At 42.7% G+C, this 21,598-nt stretch overlaps 2 protein-coding genes across 2 annotated transcripts; one reads left to right on the forward strand and one right to left on the reverse strand.

Annotated features, from left to right (window-relative positions):
* Positions 1 to 7,702: 7,702 nt before the first annotated feature.
* LOC310904023 (uncharacterized protein C6orf52) lies at positions 7,703 to 9,695 on the reverse strand. Its single transcript, XM_083848173.1, has 3 exons — positions 9,520 to 9,695; positions 8,948 to 8,993; positions 7,703 to 8,129 (listed from the first exon to the last, which is right to left on the reverse strand). Exons 1-3 carry the CDS (start codon positions 9,577 to 9,579, stop codon positions 7,993 to 7,995), a joined length of 243 nt encoding a protein of 80 aa, XP_083704299.1. The 5' UTR covers positions 9,580 to 9,695; the 3' UTR covers positions 7,703 to 7,992.
* Positions 9,696 to 16,147: 6,452 nt separating this feature from the next.
* LOC310903970 (uncharacterized protein) lies at positions 16,148 to 21,389 on the forward strand (the record flags this gene model as incomplete). Its single annotated transcript, XM_083848090.1, has 5 exons — positions 16,148 to 16,405; positions 17,647 to 17,739; positions 17,975 to 18,065; positions 18,406 to 18,462; positions 21,382 to 21,389. 5 exons carry the CDS (start codon positions 16,148 to 16,150, stop codon positions 21,387 to 21,389), a joined length of 507 nt encoding a protein of 168 aa, XP_083704216.1.
* Positions 21,390 to 21,598: the final 209 nt, after the last annotated feature.

A 21,598-nucleotide genomic window follows, 5' to 3' on the forward strand; every position in this document is an offset into this window, starting at 1 on the left:
AAAATCAGTGAATCTAAATATTTTCAATTTTAGTAATGCTGAATTGCAGTGACTATACGCACAAAAAACAGTTCTGCTCTCAACAGTCAGGCTAACCCAGAAGATGTCCTGCAAGAAACACAGCTATAGCTATAGCACCAGCACCTCCTCTTGCAAGAGCCTTCTAAAGCTGTTGCTGTATTTTGTAGAAGACTGACTCTGCGGCATACATCGGGTACGATCGGAGAATTCCCACCTGACCGAAAGCCCCAGGAACTACGGTTAAATAAAAGATAAATTAATATAAATGAATATAATTAATAATAAAAATTAATAATAAAAATTAATATCCAGAAAGCTGACAATCATGAGCTAGGCATCCTGCTAATCATCCCTCCTGCAGGCAGGGGGAAAAAAAAAAGGTAAATTAGATCCAGGACTAGTTCCCAGGAACTTTGAAGCTGCTAACTATACTGCCTACAGTGCCCAGGCACCTTCAGAGCTTAATGGTAAGAGACAGAGGGTTTCGTGGGCTGTAATTACGATCACAAGCACACAAAACACATCTATTTAAGTATTTCTAAGAATCGACTTATCGACTAAAGTTGTAGGGGGAAGGATGAGAAAAACAGCGGGGTAGGGATCAGAACCAGAGGTATAACCTCACAAAATCGCATCGGTCGCTTTCGTGCCTCCCCAACTGCATCACTGAGAGACAATTAACATTAAGCCACAGAACCTTCTGCAGAGTGGACATGATATTGAAGATAAACTGAAATTAATTGACAAATGCTCTAAGCAAGCTATCTGCTCAAAGCTTGTCCTTTTACGTTATGAACATTTGCACGATTCGTCTGGTTACAAAGCTAACTGCTATAATAAATGCACACATGTAACACTTATCAGTTTGTCTATTTATCAAATCATTAAAATTCTTCCCCGATAAGTTACTGTTAATTTGATCTGCGCTGGATGTGCAGCAGCCATTCTCTGTGCAGAATCCCCCAGATATCCCCACGCACGTGTTTGCTCTGGCACACTCTTTAAATAAACCTACTGGAAAACACGCAGAGATAACAGACAATGGAAAAGTTAGAAAACCATCTCCACTGATTATTTTCAATCCACGTGTAAGGTTTATCAGTTAGCTACACAGTGTCGGCACACGCAAGCTATGGCACTTTCAACATTAATGCACTGTTCAAGCCAGAGGTTTCAACGGTTGCTCTGTAAGCGTGGGGAATGTTTGCATTGCCCTTCCAGGCCAGCTTTAGATGGACAAGATTGATTGTCAATATGTGGTATAAGGGACTTGGCATTTCTGCAAGTGATAAAAACCTAATTGAGCAGCTATCCATGCGTAGCGCTCCCTTGGTTTTGCATATGATAATCAATCCCCTCAGCTACGTTGCTCATTTAATAGCGGAGAGGTTTTGGCTGAACAAACGTGCAGAGGGCATCTCCAGAGCATCTCTCTGGGCGTCCTGACATTTCTTAGCAAAGAGCTGCTGGGAGGGATCTCGGCGCGTCCCCCCTCCAGCACGGGGATTTTCACATCCCGAATTGACGGACCGCTTTCACCACCAACCTGCTGTACCATACAGCACAAACGAGAAGCAAAGCCTGGCAGGTAACGTTCAGAGAATTGATGATGGGCTGAGGAGGGGTGCAGGGAGCGGGGAAAGCCCTGGGGGTGGCACTGGGGGTCCTGAGGGCAGCGGGCTGGGGGTGAAGGGGAGGGGGAGGAGGGGGGTAATGGGCTGGGTAGAGGGGTAAGGGGGTAAGTAAGGGGCTGAGGGGGTAACTGAGGGGGTTAGGAAGGGGCTGAGGGGGTAACTAAGGGGGTAACTAAGCCGTTGAGGGGGTAACTAAGGGGGTAAGGAGGTGGGTAGGGGGTAACTAAGGGGATAAAGGGGCGGGTAAGGTAAGGGGGTAAGTAAGGGGCTGAGGGGGTAACTGAGGGGGTTAGGAAGGGGCTGAGGGGGTAACTAAGGGGGTAACTAAACGGTTGAGGGGGTAACTAAGGGGGTAACTAAGCCGTTGAGGGGGTAACTAAGGGGGTAACTAAGCGGTCGAGGGGGTAACTAAGGGGGTAAGGAGGTGGGTAGGGGGTAACTAAGGGGATAAAGGGGCGGGTAAGGTAAGGGGGTAAGTAAGGGGGTAACTGGTGGGCTGAGGGGGAAGGGCCCGCTGTGGGGGGGCCGCTCCTCACCCGCTTGCTCCTGGCACAGGGGGGCTTCGCGGCGCCCAAACGGTGGCGCCGCCTCTTCACCTTGCCGCCGGCCGCTCCTCCTCCTCCTCCTCCTCCTCCTCTTCCTCCTGCTCCTCCTCCTCCTGATCGGGCTCCTGGGCTGCCGCCCGGCGCCCCGCCGCCACCGGCCCTGCCACCGCCGGCCATGCCGCTGCCGGTCGCGCCGCTACCGGTCGCGCCGCCCGAGGCCATACCGCCCCCCCCCCGCGTTCGGTGCCGTCACGGGGCCCCCCCGCCCCCCGCCGCCACGCGCCGCGGGGCCTGCCCTGCCCCTTGTGGGAATAAAAATGTTGTTTTTGCAGAGTTACGTTGTTTAAAGGTAAGGAATGGGGTATCGAGGTGTGCTTGCAGCGATAAGAACGCTTAGCAGGCGACCTTGTAAAATGCAGACAACCAGACTCCGTAGAACAATTCGGGGAAAATCACGGTGTTGAGTCAAGTCAGGTAAGTGAAGAACCATTACCGCTTCAACCAGTAAAAAAGTCGAAAGAAATTCGAAATTTAACAGGCCGGCAACTGAAGGCCATGCATTGTCTGGGAAGCATCAGACAGATTGTGAGCCTGGATCACCCCCTCAGTGGGGAAACAGGGGAGGGTCCCGTCATCAAAAAGTATATAAACTGGGTTTTGGAACCAGCAGGGGCGCTCCTGCTCGTGGGACGCCCGCCACTGCGATCGCGAATAAATTCCTGCTTCGCTGAGCTCCTCGCCTGAGCCCAAGTTATTGGCTACGGAGTGTTTCTCACAATTTGGGGGCTCGTCCGGGAGCCAGTCGCCTACTGGGGAGCCCCACCGCCGCAGCAGCAGGAAGGCATGCCCCGCTGATTTCAGCGGTCCTGTGCATCGACGGCGGCGGTTCTGCGGAGAGCTGACAGAGGGCCCGAGACTGATGAAAGAGGCAGGATCCGTGAAGGAGTGGGGAAGGGAAGAAGGCAGGCACTCCGGCTTTGAGAATTGATCCGGTAACTCTGTGCACAGACCAAGGTAAGAAATAGGAAGTATTGCCTTGGGGGTCGGGTGAGACTCTGTGTGCCGTGTGATTGAGACGTACTTTTGTACGGAGCGAGTGTGGAGTCCTGATCCGCGGTTCCGCAGCTCCGCGAGGGGCGCGGCCGGAGACGGACGAAGCGTGAGATAAGGGAGAGAAAGGAAGAGTCTCGGGAAATGTGGTGTATGGTAAGCCCTTGCACGGGGAAGTGCTTGGCAATACACCAGGGAAATTTGGTGTGCGGTAGTCCTCGCACGGACGGGACGCCCGCCACTGCGATCGCGAATAAATTCCTGCTTCGCCGAGCTCCTCGCCTGAGCCCAAGTTATTGGCTACGGAGTGTTTCTCACACCCTCCCCCTCCCTCCCTCGCGCGCCCCCTCCCCTCACGGGAACGCGCGCCCCCCCCTCCCGCTGCCGCTCCCGTTCCTCGCCCCGCCCCGGTCCCGTCCCGGTCCCGCCGCCCTCCCGCTCCCGCCCTCAGGACCCGGCCGCCATAATGAACGCCGGCCCGGCCACCGTAAGCACGGGGCTAGGAGTCACCTCCAGAGCCTCCCCGCGCCGTGGCGCCGACCGCTGGTGTGCCGCAGCACCGCGCCGGGCGTGGGACGGCGCCCCGAGCCCACAGTGCTCGTCAGAAAAGCCCCGCACCGACAACCGATACCCCCGCACCGACAACCAACAGCCCCCACGCCGACAACCAACGCACAAGCAGTGTTTTAGGCCGGATTCGTGGCCCCGTTGGTCCGGGAGGCAGTCGTCACGCTAAATTCTACCCCACGGCAGGGGAACGATGGGCATCGTGACAGATCGCCGCCCCAGAAAATAAACACATAAATAAAGAATAAAAACGATAACGGGACATGAATCGTGCCCTTAATAACAGACATTGGGCAGTGAAATCACCGACTTCTGCAACAATACGTGCTCAGGGAACTGACTAAAACCCCTCCTGCATCGGCCATGTAATAGCTAGGCAAACATCACATAATACTTCCCTCCCTCATGTACACCAAACCTATTAAGGCAACCATAGTAGCGTGATAACATGATTTTTCTCCTCCAGATCAGCGTCAAAGGCAGCTACGCTAGGTTTGCTCATAAGTTCAAACGCTGCTTTATTTATTTATTTAAATGCCATTTTTCTTATTTAGAAGGATTTCCATAGGGTGACAGGCCTTTAATGACACTCACGACTCAGAAACATTTGCCGATGCAGTCAAACGGTGTCTATTAACGCGAGGCAGTGAACTTAATTGGTATTAGAAATGAGCCAAAACGAAAGGCAAGTATCTGCGTGTCCAGCAGAATGACAGCGATCATCACCATTTGATCAACCTTCCCTGTGAGTTCTATCTGCAAGTTACTTTGAGGTAGCGCTAGAAAGAAGCGGTTGGTTCAGAGCATCCCTGCAAAAAGAAACATCCACGGCTTAAGTACCGTTTACTCTTTTGGTATCCTTTTAAGTACTTTTTACCCGTTTCAGACTCCTGCCTTTTCCCGGCTCACTGATGACAGCATTAGTAGCCCCTCAAGCTACTGTCCTACAGCCTTTCCCATCAGTGAAGAGATAGGAAAAACCCCACTACTTCTTGGAAAAGAAAACCAGCAGGTTTTTGAATAAAAGCACTCTCTGTTGCAGCTAGGTACAACGAAAAGAGTTTATGAAATCATTACGGGACATTCTTGTAGAAAACTTCCTCAAGCTTGGAAGAAAAAAAAACATTTCAGCTAAGTAAAACAGAAAATAACTGGAAGAAGTGAAGTATGGCGGTGTTGGAAAAGTTGCTTCAAAGACTTGTTTAATTAAAAAGAAGGAAGAAAGCAAGTCCCTACTGCAATCCCATCTTTGTCAAACTGATGGCGGGCACCAGTACGATGTGTTCAGCTAACACAGGCTGGAAGTTGTAACTGCAGCTGTGAAGTTTACCCAGTAAAAAGACTCCGCAAAGCATTGTAGCAATTCCGATGCAATCACTGCTTCCTGAATTTGTGACTCACGGTTAACACGGCAGTACAGGAAGAAGTCTGGCATTCACTGCGCTCTTACGGTAAAGAATCTGCCCTGCGCACACCATCCCAAGCCAGGTATGCGCTCCTAACAGGAAAGGACGATAGGCTGATAAGTCTCAGCAGAGGGAAAAAGACATCAGAGAACTACTTTATAACAGCAGCACGCGGGCTGCAACCAACGTTCTCTTCCTCTCATCATTTTCATTTCTGTGGACTCCAAGAGAATACACTCCCAACATTTTTCAGCTCTGGAGAACAAACAGCCCAACCAATCTCATTCACTGAACTACAAAACTGGTATTTTCGCTATCTAGTCCGGAAAAGGAGGCGCACGTCTCTAACGTACAGTGTAGAGACCTTGTTAATAGGCAAAGTCTGCATAAAATAGGTGGCCACAGCCTGATTTTCTGACGTTCAGGGCCTTGGGTCACACACCACCACAGCATCAGACTTAATGAAGTCACCAATCTATGTGGGCCTCTCGTTACACAGGTCACATGTTATGGACCAACCTCTCAAAGGCCAAAAACCAGCACTGATACTGCCGGGCCAACACATATCTGTAGCATCCCATTTCTGGGTGACAACACAATGAATGTTTCCACAAAGTACTCGATGCAACCTAACTACTGTGTTTGGTGATGCAAAGCAAGCCGTGTCAAAGCAGCGTAGCACCCAGGCACATTCCTGGAAGATGTTTTGCTGCTCACGTTGAAGAAAATAGATAAAAAAATCCTGTGCAGTTTGCACTTCTGAGCTCAAGTACCACAGCTATGCACTACAATTGAAGTGGCATCAAAGCTTGTAAGGTTTTGAAGCTTCAGCACTGCCATCCAAATTCAAGGAGGCTGCATCTATTATCTTGAATTTGCCCCAGCTCAGTCCCCTGAAACAATTCCATAGACACGTACAAGCAACCCTTTTCCCACCCAGATTCTTTGCTTCATCTATTGCACCTCTACCTTGTGTCATATTCTTATTAATCTGCCCCTCAAAAGACTCCCTGGCTCACACAAAGAAGCAACCCAACAAATCCCTGTTCCCAGCCACGTTGCTTTCATGCTTTGGGAAGAGTTAACTGCAACAGCTCTAACTGTGATGCCACCTCACCCCCTCCACCTATGTGAGGTTCTTTGCCTTCTGCCTCCTCCTATGTCTACACCTGCACTAGAACCAGGAAGAATGTGCTTCCTACAATACTCCAAGAGCCTCTTCTGTTTCAGGATGTCATCATTTCAATTCAGGACTGAAAGTATTCCTAGCAAAAACCCAACAGCTAATAGCTAACAGAAGCAGTTGCTGGTGATCAGCTACAAGTAACCTGGAAGTACTGAGGAGTCACAAAAGAGAATTTGCATTACATTTAAGAACAGCATGCAGCTTAGGACCACTGCTTTCACTGACTACACTAAGCCATAAAAAAGAATTGGATTCTTACCTGCCATCACAGCAATTATGGTTTATGTTGCCCCCAAAACACACACGGCAGTACCAGAACTGTGTCAACTAGCTTTAACAGCTTCCCCAGCTATTAAGTACAGTAATTTCTGCTTCCTTTTTTTTCTTGGAGGAATATTCTTTTGTTTCCAGCCTCACTTACTTATTATACACACTGTTAATTAGCAACTATTTCTCCATACTCATAGGGTTATGGAGTCCCTATGACTGGAAAAGACTCTGTACCCTTCAAGATAAGAACAGCATAAAGGCAGCAACTCGCAAGACTGCTCTAGCTTAAAGCAAAGCTTTCCTCATTGCTCTCATCTCCTTTGACTTGAGTGCTGTCATCCTTCTACCAGAGCTTTAAAAACTTCATTACCACGAATGAAGGAAGACCAGAGCAATCAGAGAGGGTAGCAGAGGGTATAACTTAAGGAGCTGTTACTAGGATTTTTTTGTTGTTCCTGGTGGACTATTTTTCTCCTTGCCAGCAAGGAGGGAAAACCAGCAAGTTGTTTTCTCCAAGATTTTTTTTTTTTAGGTTTAAGAACACGGATTATGTTGTAGCAATTTCTTCGCTGTAAAGCGTCAGCTGAGAAGTCTAACAGTAAGAAGGGCAAGGGAAAACTGAATGCTGATGCAGAGAGTGCCAGCAGACATCATCCTCATTCCACGGGATGTTTGTAGCTATGGCAGTTGAAGTCTACACTTCCATATGCTTAACATACCCTATTTATAAGCCGATTTTAGCTGACCTAGCATGTATCAGTAGTACAGTTAGAGCCAGCAGCCTGCAGGAAAAAGTGGGCACAGGTGTTTCCATAGCAAGGCCTGTGAGTGTCTCCCATACATACTTCCAGTCTAAGCAAGCACATGAAAGGCTTGGCTTGTCGCTTACCTAAGGAACCAGGAAAACAAGGGAAAGCTAGATTTTGCTTGTGTCCTAATGCCCATATAAAAATAAAGACAGATGAAATACCCTTACTACCTTGTTAAATTCCATAAGCCGGAAGAGAACGTGCTGCACACAGGTACAAGTAAAATCCCTTGCTGGCAGGTTTGCAGATACAAATTTTTTATTTACACAGGCAAGTCTTATCTTTAAGATAAGACCCCATTTACCTCTTTACATTTCTCGAATATTTACATGACTTCATGATGCTCCAAGAAGAGAGTGATGAACAAAAAGATTACAGAAACTGTCAAAAGCATAGCAAAAAAAACCCAACCTATCACTGTGCTTTAAAACTTATGAGCTAGAATAATGTAGAAGAAATGTAGTTTTAGCACTTTGGTCCTAACGGTCATGCTCTAGAAGACGCTTAAATAGCAGAGGGGATTTCAGAAGTGACCGTATCCAGAGGTTGCCAGTGACAATTCATGAGTGAATCGTAGAGTTCTTCGCTTGTCTCCGTGAATTGTCTGTTCATTTCATCAACATCCAAGTAGAGCTGTGGATCTGAAAATAAAAGCCTGGTAAGTCCAAGTATCAAATCTGAGGCATGCGCACAAAAAAACTTCATGTGAAATGGCTAACAAAATGTATTTTAAGCTAAGTGTAATAAGCTATTAGATCTACTAATTTTAGTGAGGTATTTAGTCCTCTAAAATTTTGAGCCTCACAGCTCCAACTTTTGGGAATTTTTATATTAGAAGGCTGGGACTAGAACTGTCTTTCAAGATAAAGACAAAGACAATGTTTAAGATAGTAAAGATAACGTTTACGGATAATCAGCCATGAAACCCTCCCAAGAGTCATTTAATTCACTTCTACGGCAATACACGTTACATAGGATAGTTTCTAAACACTAACACAAAATGCCTCCACGTGAGGAACTTTGCAAACCTTCCAGGACACAAATATGTTTTGTACCGTATTTGTAAGTGCAAGCTGAATCCTCCTTTTGGAATCTGCAACATAAGCTTTTACCTCAGGGTGGAGAACAAAGCTTTTGCATATTACTGAGTTTCTAATATAAAATCTGTTTAGCGGAACCAATACAAAGAACAAAATTCTGTCTTAGACCATTTTCAAATGGGAATGAAGGCACAGGTACAAGAAACCTGCTGCGAAGCATTGACAGTGTCCCGTTTTACTTGATGCGGTCAGTGTATGCTGTATCAGCTTTAAAACCCCAGCTGATTGCAGATCAACCCCACAGAGGTTTGACCTCAGCTGAATTTTCAAGATGTTCTTCATCCAGTAGAGGTTGGCTTGTATTGTTAAAAGGCACAAGGATGGCTAAACTCAAGTGACAATGATAGAACCCTTATTACCGTCAGTAATTAGGTCATCACCGATTGCAGTCATAACTGAAGATTCCTGAAAGACAGAAAAGGCTAAGTTTAATCATAACTCATTTCAGAAAGCATCACAGATTCAAAGTGCTGCAGTCTCAATCCATTCCTTCTTCCTACAACTACAAGGATAGATGGCATTTTATCTATTTATTTTTAGAAGAAAGCCAATATTACAGTACAGGTTGGAAGGGACCTCCGGAGGTCACAACTAATACATTGACCACGATAAGACCACTTGCAACAACTGTTTAATTTGCTTTAAGCAAAGCAAATCAGAAGAACAGGAACAGAAGAAGCGTACGCAATTATGCTGTCAAAACCATTCTTTGGTATGCGTGAACAAATAATGGTGTATAAATCACTAATTCTATGGATTTACTATTTAAGCACTTAAATACAAACACCTCTGAATGGAATCTGCTCTTTTAACTTCACACTAAGCAGAAAGCATGTTTTCAACTTCGGATTCTTTTTGCTGATTCACACAAATCTGTACAACGTATTATCTGTGAAATATGTTCTTTACAGCAAGCGTGCACTATCTTTACCTCAAAAACAGCTGGAGCCATTAAAGAATCTCCTAAAGAGCAGTCTCCAACAGCTTGCATGCTGTCATAGGGAGCATAGGAGCTGTAGTTGTAGTCAGCGTAAGCATCGTAACTCTTCTGCGAGTGGTAGTTCTGGTAATCTTGGCAATAAGCATTATAGTTGTATGACTGGTACCGCTGCAATTCTGCTTTCAGTCTGAAACATGAGAAGTTGCATACAGTCAGAGAACAAGAGACTGTAAACCCAGTTCTGAACTTAAACAATTTGTCAGCTTACATACTTCAAAGCTTAAAAGGAAGCTTTCCTAAACAGTCACCTAAGTGACAGCTTAAGTCACAGCTCAAAACCTCATTTCTATAGAAGCAAGCATCCTCACCTTTGCCAATACCAGAAGGAATTGTTCTCATGGATTAACTCCAGAGCCTTGACATGGTTACCTGTACACATCAAGTATTTTTAGCGTTGGCATAAGCAAGCTGCTGCTATGTCTCTGTGCTTTGCTAAAGATTGATTTAAGACCAGAGACATTTATCAAGCACAGCTGCTTTAAAGATGCAGTCTTAACCCTTCTATCTTTTGTTTGGTTAATTACTAGATCTTATTTCCAGAAAGAAGTGAATGGAGTCAGATTATCCATTTCAAAGAAGCATCTGACGCTGCCTGTTAGTTTGCCATGTCTACCTCCACCTGCTCAGTTTTTTTGTTTGTTTAAAGTCCATTAAACATTCAACAGCTGCCAACTATACCGCTCAGGTGAAGTCAGTCTTGCTTAACAACACAATCGCGATTCTCCAGCGTGACGCCTTATTATTAGTGGGAGAATTACAAAATACGCTGGTTCTTAAGAAGAAAGGGCCAGCTGATTAGCTTTCACTACTTTCCCTTTCAAGATTTTCTCAGGGGCAGCTTCAGACTAATGACAAGAACCAAGACAAGTGCTATCTGTACTAAAACTGAGGTACACTGCATAAAGAACATTCAGATAACCCAGCTGCATATTCAAAAAAATCCGCTGTTTAGACTTGTCTTCACTGATTCTGTACAGGCAGACCTCCTGTGTCTGCAGTGCCCAGTTTCTCTGACTTGAATTGGGGATGCAGAGAAGTGAGTTCTATGCTTTTGGGGAAGAATACAAGCTGAAGGCATTCTGAAATAGCTTCCAAACTAAGCAAACATGAGGGACAAACTAATCCAATGGCTGGGTATTTCAATGCTAAGAGAGCACGGTACTCAGCCATTCAGAAACGTATTACTGATGTGTATTTTAATACCTACATTTGTTTCAATACTGCAAAGCTACACAAGTTCTAATAAAGAGGTAATCCATTGTCTTGTTACTGTAGTAAACAAACAGAAGATACATCATCTTAGGTCTTCTGCTTCCAACTGCACTCTTCCTACATACAGTTGTGTAGGGAAGGAAAATCTGAAAATACTGTTGACGTTCTTCTGGATAGCCGAAGCAAGAAAACATGTTTGTGGCTTATTCTTGTTTTCAAAATAAAACAATATTAATTTAATCAAAAAATTTTGGCAAAGAAGTTTGGACAGTGCTCTCTTGGAGAAGAGCATTTCCATTCTAAAGCAGAAGGAGGCAACATTTGCAGAATTATGCTAGGTAAACAGAAACAGAAGTGTCATTTTTTACTATTTAACAGAACACACAAGCTAACCTCATGAACATACTGAAATTGTTTATATGAAGTCCTGTTTTGTCAGTATCCTGGATCAAAGTTCATCAAATTTGGTATCAATTCTTTAACCGTTCAGAGACCTGAATTGCCTTAAATAAGTGATAGAACTGAGCCGGTAGAGTAAGAAACCCTCTCAGGAAGTGCTAAGCTTTAAACTCCCCATTGCCCTAAGCTCATGAAAAGCAAAGAATAGCATTCTAAACCTGTTCTAGTAATAACGCCTTTGGCTATCTCCCTGCGTTCCCATTTTTCCCCCCCACTTCTTTCCTGTCAACCCACTGTAAAACTAGTTATGTGCTTCTCTCAAACTAGAGGGAAAGCTCTAAGAACAAGAACTCCCTAGCATATAAAACCACTTGTTGTCCCTTCTACCTTATGCAGGCCCAAACCTGAAAATATTTACCAATGCATTCAGCTTTGCTACTGTTGAGAAACAAGGCTGGTTACAATGGCAGCTAAGCCCAAGTTGCGCTGTCTGGCTAGACTTAACAGTTGGATTCCCCCAGCCATCCTGAAGCAGGTTGATGAATCCAGGGAGTCAAAACATAGGACTTCTGCATTTCTGGTTTTGTAGACTGCATCCTGTGTGCAGCCACTACAGCAAGGGCCACAGACTTTCCAAAGGCAGAGCTACAAGAATCTGATTATTTAGAATAACTGTATCAATGCACAACTCCTTGGTTACCTTTTAGAAATTCCTATGCTCAGCCGGATTCCTTTTCCCCCCAGACCTGGTGCGTTCTGGCAGTCTTGCAGTGCCCTCATCTGATCACCTTGCTCACCAAATCTGACATAGGCATACCCTCTACTATTTTCAAAAGGGAGAAAACCAATTCTGGTATGCATAACAGTTACAAAGCTAACGAATTCAATTTCTGTCTTCTACGAAAAACAGAAGATAGCAGCTACTATAGCTTCTATTGCTTAAGCAACCTCTCTGGCATGTGCACGTGCACAGAGAAGGCTTTCACCAAATTAAAAAACTTGGGCCAGAAGCAAAAAGCTTTACAGCAACTTTGTAGCAGCAACTGCTTAGTTTTTTGTGGGGGTAGAGGTTTTTTTTTTTCTTGTTTGTTGATAAATGATAGAAAACCGAAAAGTACGTCCCTTTTACGGGGTTGGTAAACACAAGTTTTGATGAAAACTCTCCCCCCCACACACACAATTTTTGTCATTTTGTTTAAAATAATTACTTTCTTTGTTAGAGGATTTGACAAATTTGATTTAGTGTTCTATCAGTTTGTCCTCAATGCTGAGTGAAGCAGTGATGCTTACTTTAGCCTCAAAATTTAACTGAACTGTACCCACAATGCTGAATTAGGGAACAACGTTAAGTAGGTGAGGTGTATTCAGTGCTATAAAATTAAAAATAAATAAATAAAATAAAAACCACAAAAAACCACATGAAGTGGTTGTTGGTACTTTGTGTATTCTGTACATATTCAGCTAAGTCTTGAACTAAACTTAACTTGCAGGGGATGAGAGAGAAGACTTTGCCTGCAGAACAGCGAGCAGAACCATCTGAAAGGTATGACATCTATTAATTTAAAACTTACTTGAAGGAAGAAAGAAATCTCCTTTTTCAGTACGGTCTGCATGCCTGTCTTTTTGGAAAGGTGGTGACAGTTCTCAGTAAAAGGAATGTGAAATCCAATGAAAATTTTGTATTTTGAGGGAGCTGCAAAGTCTGGATTGTGTTTGAAGATCAATAGAACTTTGAGAAAATTGTTGTTTTTATGAAAGGAAGGAAGATGAGCAAGAATAAAAGTACTGATACACCACTTTTTATCCCAAGTTTATCTTCTGAGTAGGATACGAAGATGGGAAACGAGGCACGTTATAATGCTGTATCCACAGAAAGGATCTTTGCTATTGGAGGCCTAATTTTTTCCTTCTACAGGAAATATGGCTCATTTTGTAGTTTAACTAAATCTGTAGTGTTACAAATTTTGCTTTGACAGATATTTCATGGTTTATAACTCAGTTTACTTATAACAAAATAATTTGTCCCTCCTAATGTTCCCTAGGGGAAAAGCTATTAGTTTTAGCTATTTAATTGCTTGCAGTTTGAAAGCTCTGTCCTAATGGGATGATTCTTTCTGAAGTATTCTTTAGAAGGTGAAGTAGGGGAAGTGAGTTACAGTTCAGGAGGATGTTTATTGATGTGTTTTTTTCTTTATTTTTTAAGCAAAAACATGGAGGAAGATTTATGATTTATTATTCTTCTTTTTAATACTCCTTTCATGATGAAGTTAATTGTCTGCTTTGAGTTCACATGAAGACCATGTGTTCTTTAGAATCATTTGAGGCCAAATGCTAACTCATCTCTAAAATAAAAAAAATCCAGCAGAATTAATTGAATTTCTTCTTGAGGAGACTGCTTTGTGTTATACTGCTTTCTTGGTTTAGGTCAAATGAGTTATCCTCCAGATAATATTGATGGCTTTTCCTTCTGGGCAAATGGTGTTTTGGGTAATAATGCTTGAGTTAAGGGACTTTGCACTCGGTTTTTAGGGAGTCGCTCTTTTCAAAGAACAGTAGCAGGGAATTTTGTTGACTCTGTGCTCATCTGCCAAGCAATTCTTAGGTGACCATGGGCATTCTTTGGCTTGCAGAAAGAACTCAACACTTTGTTTTGGCATCTAAAAGTTGGACTTCACAACAACCACCTTTTTAGGGGTGGAAGCGACTGGCTTTAAGGTTCTGGTACAGGTGCAATCAGGTGCTGGGTTTTAATTATGTTTTTTTCAAACTGTTCTAAATTGTCTCTGTTAGAACTCCTTTCTACTTCTCCATTTAGGAAGGAGATACAGAAAACTCACACTGCTTTTGATTTCGTTCACAAAGTTTATTGCAGTGCCCTACCTTTTGTTTGTAGAGTAGGTAGTGGTGGTAGTGTTTTTTGTGATGCTGGTCTCTGTTGGGTGCCATGTTCTGGAGCAGGAGCACCACACTGATCTGCTGGCAAGAGTCCCTTTGGACAGTTGAGTTGGAATACTCAGTAAATCTCTGGCCCACCAATGCTATATATCTCTGCGTGTGTGTGTGGGTATATATATATTTTATATCCTCAGTCCAATTGTAGATTAGACTTGCTTGAAGGCTGACAACTGTCTTTGCCCCCTTGAAGCTCACAGGTGTTAACAGAAAGAGGAATATGGGCTGTTATGGGCAAGCGATAGTTGTCTGAATGAAGATCTGTTTTGATGTAAGACTTTTTTCAGAATTCTAATGGATTGACAGTTCGGATTAGAGAAAAATCTGAGCATATGCCTTAGGGATCTTTCTTCCTCTATGCAGTTACAGTGCTAAGCAGGCTATATAGCAAACTATAACATTTCTCGTTAGCAATTGAATGAATGAGTCCTAAGAAGAGAAGTTTTGGTGAAGGTTTGTATAGTTTTTCTACAGGAATGATACTTGAAACGAGTGCCAAGTATAAAAAGAAAAAAAAAGCTTAATTTTTGGTTTCATATTTAAGTCACACAGAAAGATACAGGCCAAGAGTGTGAAAAAGAGTAGTAGAAGAGAGCATTCTGCATGTTTGCTAACGATGACTCAGTTTTTGATACTCACCAAACTCATTGTGAGAGAGTTTTTTTCTCATTTTAATAGGAAAAATCTATTCCATAAAACTATGACCATGAATATTCAGATTATTTTTTCTTTTATTGGATGTTATATAAGCTGCCTGTAAGTTAATTTAAGTATTTACGTTAACATTAAGTATTTAATTAATATTAAGTTAATATTAAGTATTTAAGTTAATTTAAGTTTCAAATCATTAAATGGGACTTCCGGATGATGCAATATAAAGAAATCATAAACACTGTTGTTTATTCCTGTAACACAAATAAAATAATGGTCCAAATATCAAAAGTTCCATAAACTTTTCAAATCAAAACTGTGAAACAGATGTAAGCTACAGGATGCACTGAATATCAGTAGTACCAACTTACATCCCTGCCTAGTCATTTCTAAGTAGATCATGATAGTACTGTACAAATTTTGGTCAGATTTCCTATGCCATTTAAAACATAACTCATCCAATCTTAGTAATCGAATAAAGTAAGTGGCAGGGATGAAAATTGAAGTTGTTAAGAGGCTGTTTTCTGATTTTTATATTTGCATCCTGATACATGGTATAGACTGTATTTACCAGAACACAATCTTCAGTGCTGCTAGTCTGACTTTCTTTGGTGCTTTTTGTGTTTAGTTTGGTTGTTGAACCTACCTGCTTCTTTAAACATTACCTTTTTCCACGTTCACTGCTGTAATGACTTTAGAAACTTTGGCAGCTATCCTGCCTAATTTTGCAAGAGGAACACTTTCTCACTTGTCTTGAGAGTGTACTCTTAATTGAAGCCATGCGAGGGTAGTTAGAAAGGATGATGCTTCTCCAGAGCTTTGATGACTAAAGTATAGAAAAGAAAGAAAGAAAATGTGATCTGTGCCTCTCTGTTCTGCACAGGTTTTGAGTTAACTTTCAGTGTTCTTGCTGTACAGTTGTTGAATAGAGTATAATGTGGAAGCAGGCCTGCCATAAATTAAAATGACGTGGTAGACAGAGGTGGGGAGATCGGGATTTCTTCTGGAAACTTGCTTTCTCTTAATTTGTATGGATTTTTGTTCTATTTAATTTTGTTAATAAATTGGGTGGGATGGGGTGAGAAAGTAGTATGTCTTGTATAAGAAAAATTAAAATTTGCAACTTTAGGAAGTGGAGGAACCAGTGCTACCGAACATACCCCTACCCATCAGTGCTGCATCGCTGCCTCAGTTCAATTCTAGTTTCGTTGGTAGTAGCGCTGTCTCAGCGTCACCGAGCGCTGTTTCAACAGCAGCAATGAGCACGGCAACTCCAGCAGCTGCGACGGGCATGGCAAATCCATCAGAGGTGGAGGGCATGACAGATCCATCAGAGGTGGAGGGCATGACAGATCCATCGGAGGTGGAGGACTTGACAGATCTATCAGAGGAGGAGGTGGAGGACATGATATATACAACAGCGACGTCGGGCATAACGTGTTCAACAGTGCCCTCAGGCTTGACATATCCAATAATGGCGGCGGGCATGCCATATCTACTGATGACAAAGGACATATCAAGGTCAACAGCGGCAACGACAAGCGTGGCAAATTCAACGGAGGCGGCAGGCATGGCAGATGCAGCAGCGACGGCGGCGGGCAAGGTAAATCTTTATGCTATAAATAATGTTTACAATGAGTATACTGCTTTATTGCGAGTTGACTTTTTCTGTGGTGCTCATGAAACTAACAAATATTAGTTTCTACGCAGCTGAATGAATTGGGGTTGTATGCCAGTTTGGGGAAAAAGGCATAAATGTTTTGATTCTGCTTCTCTCAGTCTTAGAGCCTGCCAACTCCCATTTAACGTGATTGTATAACTGCTTCAAATGCTGTGGAAGTCTGCGGGGGAAGGGGGGTGTGGACTTTATGCCAAGTTATTTATAGTGGTTTGGGCAGGGGTAGAGTTAATTTTCTTCGTAGTAGATGATGCTGTGTTGCAGATTTGTGAGCAAAACAGTGTTGGTAAGGCACTGGTGTTTTAGCTGTTGCTGAGCAGTGCTTACACAGTGACAAGTCCTTTTCTGTGTCTCACGCTGCCCTGCCAGCGAGGAGGTCGGGGATGCACAAGAGGCTGGGAGGGCACTCAGCCAGGACAGCGGAGCCCAGAGGACCGAAGGGATATTCCACACCATTTAGCATCGTGCTCAGCAATAAATGCTGGGGGAAAGAAGGGGAAGGAGTGGGGAGTATGTACAGGGTTATGGCATTTGTCTTTCCAGGTAGCCATTACATGCGATGAGTCATTAATGCTACCTCAAATTTAACAACTTTACTTCTTTATTTCCGGTTCTTTTCCCTGTTACACTTGGAGGGAGTGAGCGAGTGGCTGTGTGGTGCTTAGTTGCCTGCAATGGTTAAACCACAACTTTATTTAAGTTATTAAATTAGAGGTAACGTGGTCATATAAGCCTCACATAGAATGAGCCTAGGGTGCAATAATTGGCATATTATTGCAATAAAATAAACATTAATCTGTTCCAGAGTACTTGAAATATTTTTTGTACGGTTTGAAGTAGACAGCTGCTTTAACATGTTGAGGTGTTTGCTGAAGTTCTTGGAGTATCATTGGGCTGAGTTTGCCGTTCTTCAGCTTCCTGGCTTGCTTTTCCGTGCATTTAGACCTAAGTAGCATCTCCAGCTTTTCCTCTCAGTTTCTGGAATTTGGTTTTGAAGATATTGTCCTATACCCACTTGGAAACTTCCCTGTGTTTTATTATTACTTTCATCTGCAAAATAACTCAAACATCAGGTTTTTCGACGTCACTGCGGGACTTCTGTTGGGTAGTGAATTCAGGTAGTTGTTGCTCTTAAATATAAACCTTTAATTCTTTTGAAAATACAGATACAACCAACAAGTACTGTTAGCAGTCCTGAGTTTGCGTTTTCATCTCCAGTTGTGAAATCTACTGAGGCAGAAGTGCTACCTACGTCTTCTGTAAGTAAAATAATAAAGGAGCTTGACTTTTTTTCTTAGGCATTTAGTAGGCTGTTGCAGAACACTAAAGCAGAATCTGCCTTAATGGAGAAAAGTATGTAGGCTTCTGGCTTATAATTTGTCATTCAGCATGCGTGCTACAAATGTGAAGAGCAGCTTTCAGATTTGGTTTTGTGTGTGCATTCGATTGAAGTTCCTGTGGCTTGAGAATCTGAAAAACCTCTCTTGTTCATAGCAGATTGGGTTTACATTTAGTGTTCCCGTTGTAAAATCGGCAGAACTTTCTGGACCCAGTGGTACTCCAGTGACGCCCTTTCTTACCCTAGGTAACTGAAACTTTAGCACTTCAGATCTGAAGTGCTGATTTTCCTTTTTTTCTTTATTAAATCTTCAATCTATCTTGTCTGCGCATGCTAGCAATTCCAGGCAGTGTTGGACTTCTGCAGTATTTTTCCAGTGACAGATCTGCTTTTATATTTTTTTTTTGTTTTGTTGCTTTTTGTTTTGCTTGTAATCATAAAGCATTGCAAAGTAAGTAGAATTTGTGAAGATTCTTATGTGAGAAGCATGAAAGCTGGAAATTCTTGTTTCTAACAAAAGTGAGTATAATCTGCTCTAACTAGGTCACATTGTGAAAGCTGTTTTTGTTTTCTTTTGTTTCAAAAGACACCACCACCTCAACCAACATCAACACACAGAAAGAGGAGGTCAAAGATTTTGCTGGTGGTCCCTTCACCACTGCCCACGTCTTAAAGGAAGGAAGCGTCTTAGACGTTCTAAAAAATCCTGGTGAGATAATGAACTCCTTTTAAAAAGATGCTGCAAAAAATACGCTAGCATTTTTTATTAAAAAAAAACCAACACACGACTTATGGTTAATAGAGTATCTGCTATAAATATGAATGTAGGAGAGCATTACATTAAGCGCTGCGTTTGTTAGGGTGCATCTGCCCCCTTCTATTCTAAGTGGTGTTTGTTGCTGGAAGTAAAACTGCAAGATGAAAAGCAGATGGGTTGCATCTCCTTTACGTGTTAGGATGTAATTGTAAATGAGGTACTAAGAGAATTAGCCAGATAATCGGTGTTTCATTTTAAGTAAATACAATTTGTGGAATTGAAAAGGAAATGTTTGTAAAACTCAACACTCCTGTCCCACCTTCAGCCCAGGTGAAGAAAGAATAGGAAAGAGCTTCAGTTCCAAATACATGGCGAAAGCTGCGAATCTTTGGGCCTTAGCTTACAATGGCTCCTGTGGATTAAAATTTAAACTGCAAACAGAAGTGGAGTGTTTTACGTTAAAAACCCTTTTCTGAATTTTGTTTTTAAGCAATTGCAATTGTTTTCAACAGTTTCATAAAGTGTGTCTGTGGAAAAGATATCTTTTAAGAAAAAGGGCTTTATTGAATTTGATCTTTTCCCAAAAGTCTTCTTCTAACTTACATACTTGTTAAGAAGGCAGCACATTTCTCTGTTGGAAAGAGCTAAGTGAGAGAAAATACATTGTGCATTTTGTTTAAGGAAAGACCTCTGAGTGAAGTGACATTCACTTTCTTTATCGGTTTAAAAGAAGCAGAATCTAAATCCACATTGTTCAAAGACTTCATTTTTGACTAAAAAAAACCCAACAAACAAACCACAAAACAACTATGTTCAAGGTAGATTTACAAGCAACTTGAGCTGCTGTTTAAGATGCATTTCCTTTAGTCTTTCTGTATTAGTAGCTTGTCTTTTCTGTTAAAATTGCCACCTTTTAAATAAGGAGTTGTCCTAATTATAGAAAATTAGACAGTTGTTCAATTGTCTTGAGTTTTTATTATTTAATTAATATTCAGCATCTGTGGGAAAATACCGTACGGATTGCTGCTCCGAGTACAAACTTCTGTACAGTTACTGGAGTAGATTTGAGTCATCTGCTACGGAAGGAGGAGCTTTAGAAATTTGATTCGATTGGGCATCGCGTCTTAATCAAATTGCATTATTTCCATTCCACGTTGGACTGTCAGATTTCAGTCAGCTACTGTCTGTTTGTACTTGTATCGACCAGTGAAAATGTTGATTTAAAGCTTGCTTGGAAACAAAGAGTTAAATGAAGCTTTAACGAAATGTTCTGTTGTGACCCAGTGCAGCAGATGAAATTTCATCCGTTTAGATAAGATTTCTGGGGACTTCCTGTTGCGCTCGGTCTGAATGTCTAGTTGTAACCATTGGCACCTGGGTTGAAATTTTTGCCCTCTAGTAAAGTCACTTAGTTACATGTAGTGAGGTGCTGCGCTAACAGGAAGACTTTTTTTTCTTGCTTCCTAGACTTTGGATTGTTGAAAACACGCTCTTCTACGTCTGCACAACCTACAACAAGCACAGTGGTTTATACTAGGCCTGCAATAACAACTTTTTCTGCAGGTAAAGAGACTTCTAAACAAGCATCGTACTGGCAATCTGATACATGTGACCCTTTTCTGCAAAACAAAGACATAAAGGACAAATGTGTAACTTGTCAAGCTACTAAAGCGTCAACAGTTGAGAGTATGAAACAGACAGTAAGTTCAAGTCAATGCGACACCTCAAAGCCAGCAGCGCCCCCAGCAGGGATGCTGGGCTTTGGAGACAAATTCAAAACAGTACCTGGAACGTGGGATTGTGATACATGTCTTGTCCAAAACAAACCGGAAGCTACAAAATGTATAGCATGTGAGACACCAAAACCTGGAACGGGAGTAATGCCTGCTCTGACATGACCAGTGGTCACAGACAGCTCGGTGACAGTGACATCCTCCTCGAGCAGCACTGACACAACAGCCACTCTGGGCTTTGGAGGCAAATTTAAGAAGGCGAAAGGCTCTTGGGACTGTGGAATATGCCTTGTACCAAATAAGACGGAAGATAACAAATGTGTAGCCTGTCAGTCTGAGAAACCAGGTATGGTCCTTTTTTTCCTGTTGTTTCCATCCTAGCCTCTGTGAATCTTGTACAGAATAAAAGTACGTTGCATATATGGAATATTTTAAGCAACACGATTCCCAGGTACGGTTGATGGGTTAGCGGCTGTCTGCAGGATTGGTTTACAGGCACTTCAGAGGTCTCAGCCCAGGTTCCAGCCTGTCGCATAAATTGAACTGATTGTGAAATGTATTAGTACGGAGCTGGATCAATGCAGATACCCCCGGCTTTGCAGGTGGTGAGGGAAGATGGCTGAAGTGGGTGACTTAATTTAAAAACAACATAGTGATTTTTCACTGGCGAAAATGAGAACTCCATAGAAAGAGTTAAAAATGACTGCGTTTTTCTCTTTCAAAAAATAAGTAAAAAAAATTACAGAATGTGTCCAAAATGCCTCTACTCACCGTTTGTATGTAATTGAGGGGAGATGTGAAGCCAGATTTCAAGACAGTGTAGTCTTAACTAGTCTTAAGCTAAAGCAGAGAGATGCCTATGAAGGTCAGTGGTAGGCTTCAAGAAAGCGAGTGACCCGCTGGGTAACTTCTTCAGGGCAGTACTGGGTTGTTTCCCATTGTGTGTGACCGTAATTGATTTTGAGCGTGGTTGTATTGTTTTTAAAATACGATTCTAATTCTAACTTTGACTCTAAATGTCATTTAACATGCCATTACATCGAAAAACACCTGTGCAAATATATCGTGGAAGAAACATAATTTGTTTCTAGATGGACTAGACCGGGCTTTTGTAATCATCCTGTGCGGTAAGACTGAAATTTCCTGAGGTAAGATAATGGATTTCAGACAGAGTTGATTCTCTTGGACTTCCAACCTCTGAGCGGTCAGTCGGCATCTTTGTCTGAGGCTCTTGCCATTGCAAGGAGGAATTTTGGAAATGAGGGGTTTACTGTGACCATGGTGCAGTG

This window comes from Anser anser, assembly GCF_964211835.1.
Source record: "Anser anser genome assembly, chromosome: 9".
Taxonomy (NCBI): Eukaryota; Metazoa; Chordata; class Aves; order Anseriformes; family Anatidae; genus Anser; species Anser anser.

Coding starts and splice junctions, on each gene's coding strand:
- LOC310904023 (XM_083848173.1), bottom strand. CDS start 9,579: ATGCAAGCTGTTGGAGACTGCTCTTTAGGAGATTCTTTAATGGCTCCA. Junction 8,994..9,519: donor TGGCTCCAGCTGTTTTTGAG/GTAAAGATAGTG, acceptor TCTGTCTTTCAG/GAATCTTCAGTTATGACTGC. Junction 8,130..8,947: donor TGATGACCTAATTACTGACG/GTAATAAGGGTT, acceptor TTTTATTTTCAG/ATCCACAGCTCTACTTGGAT.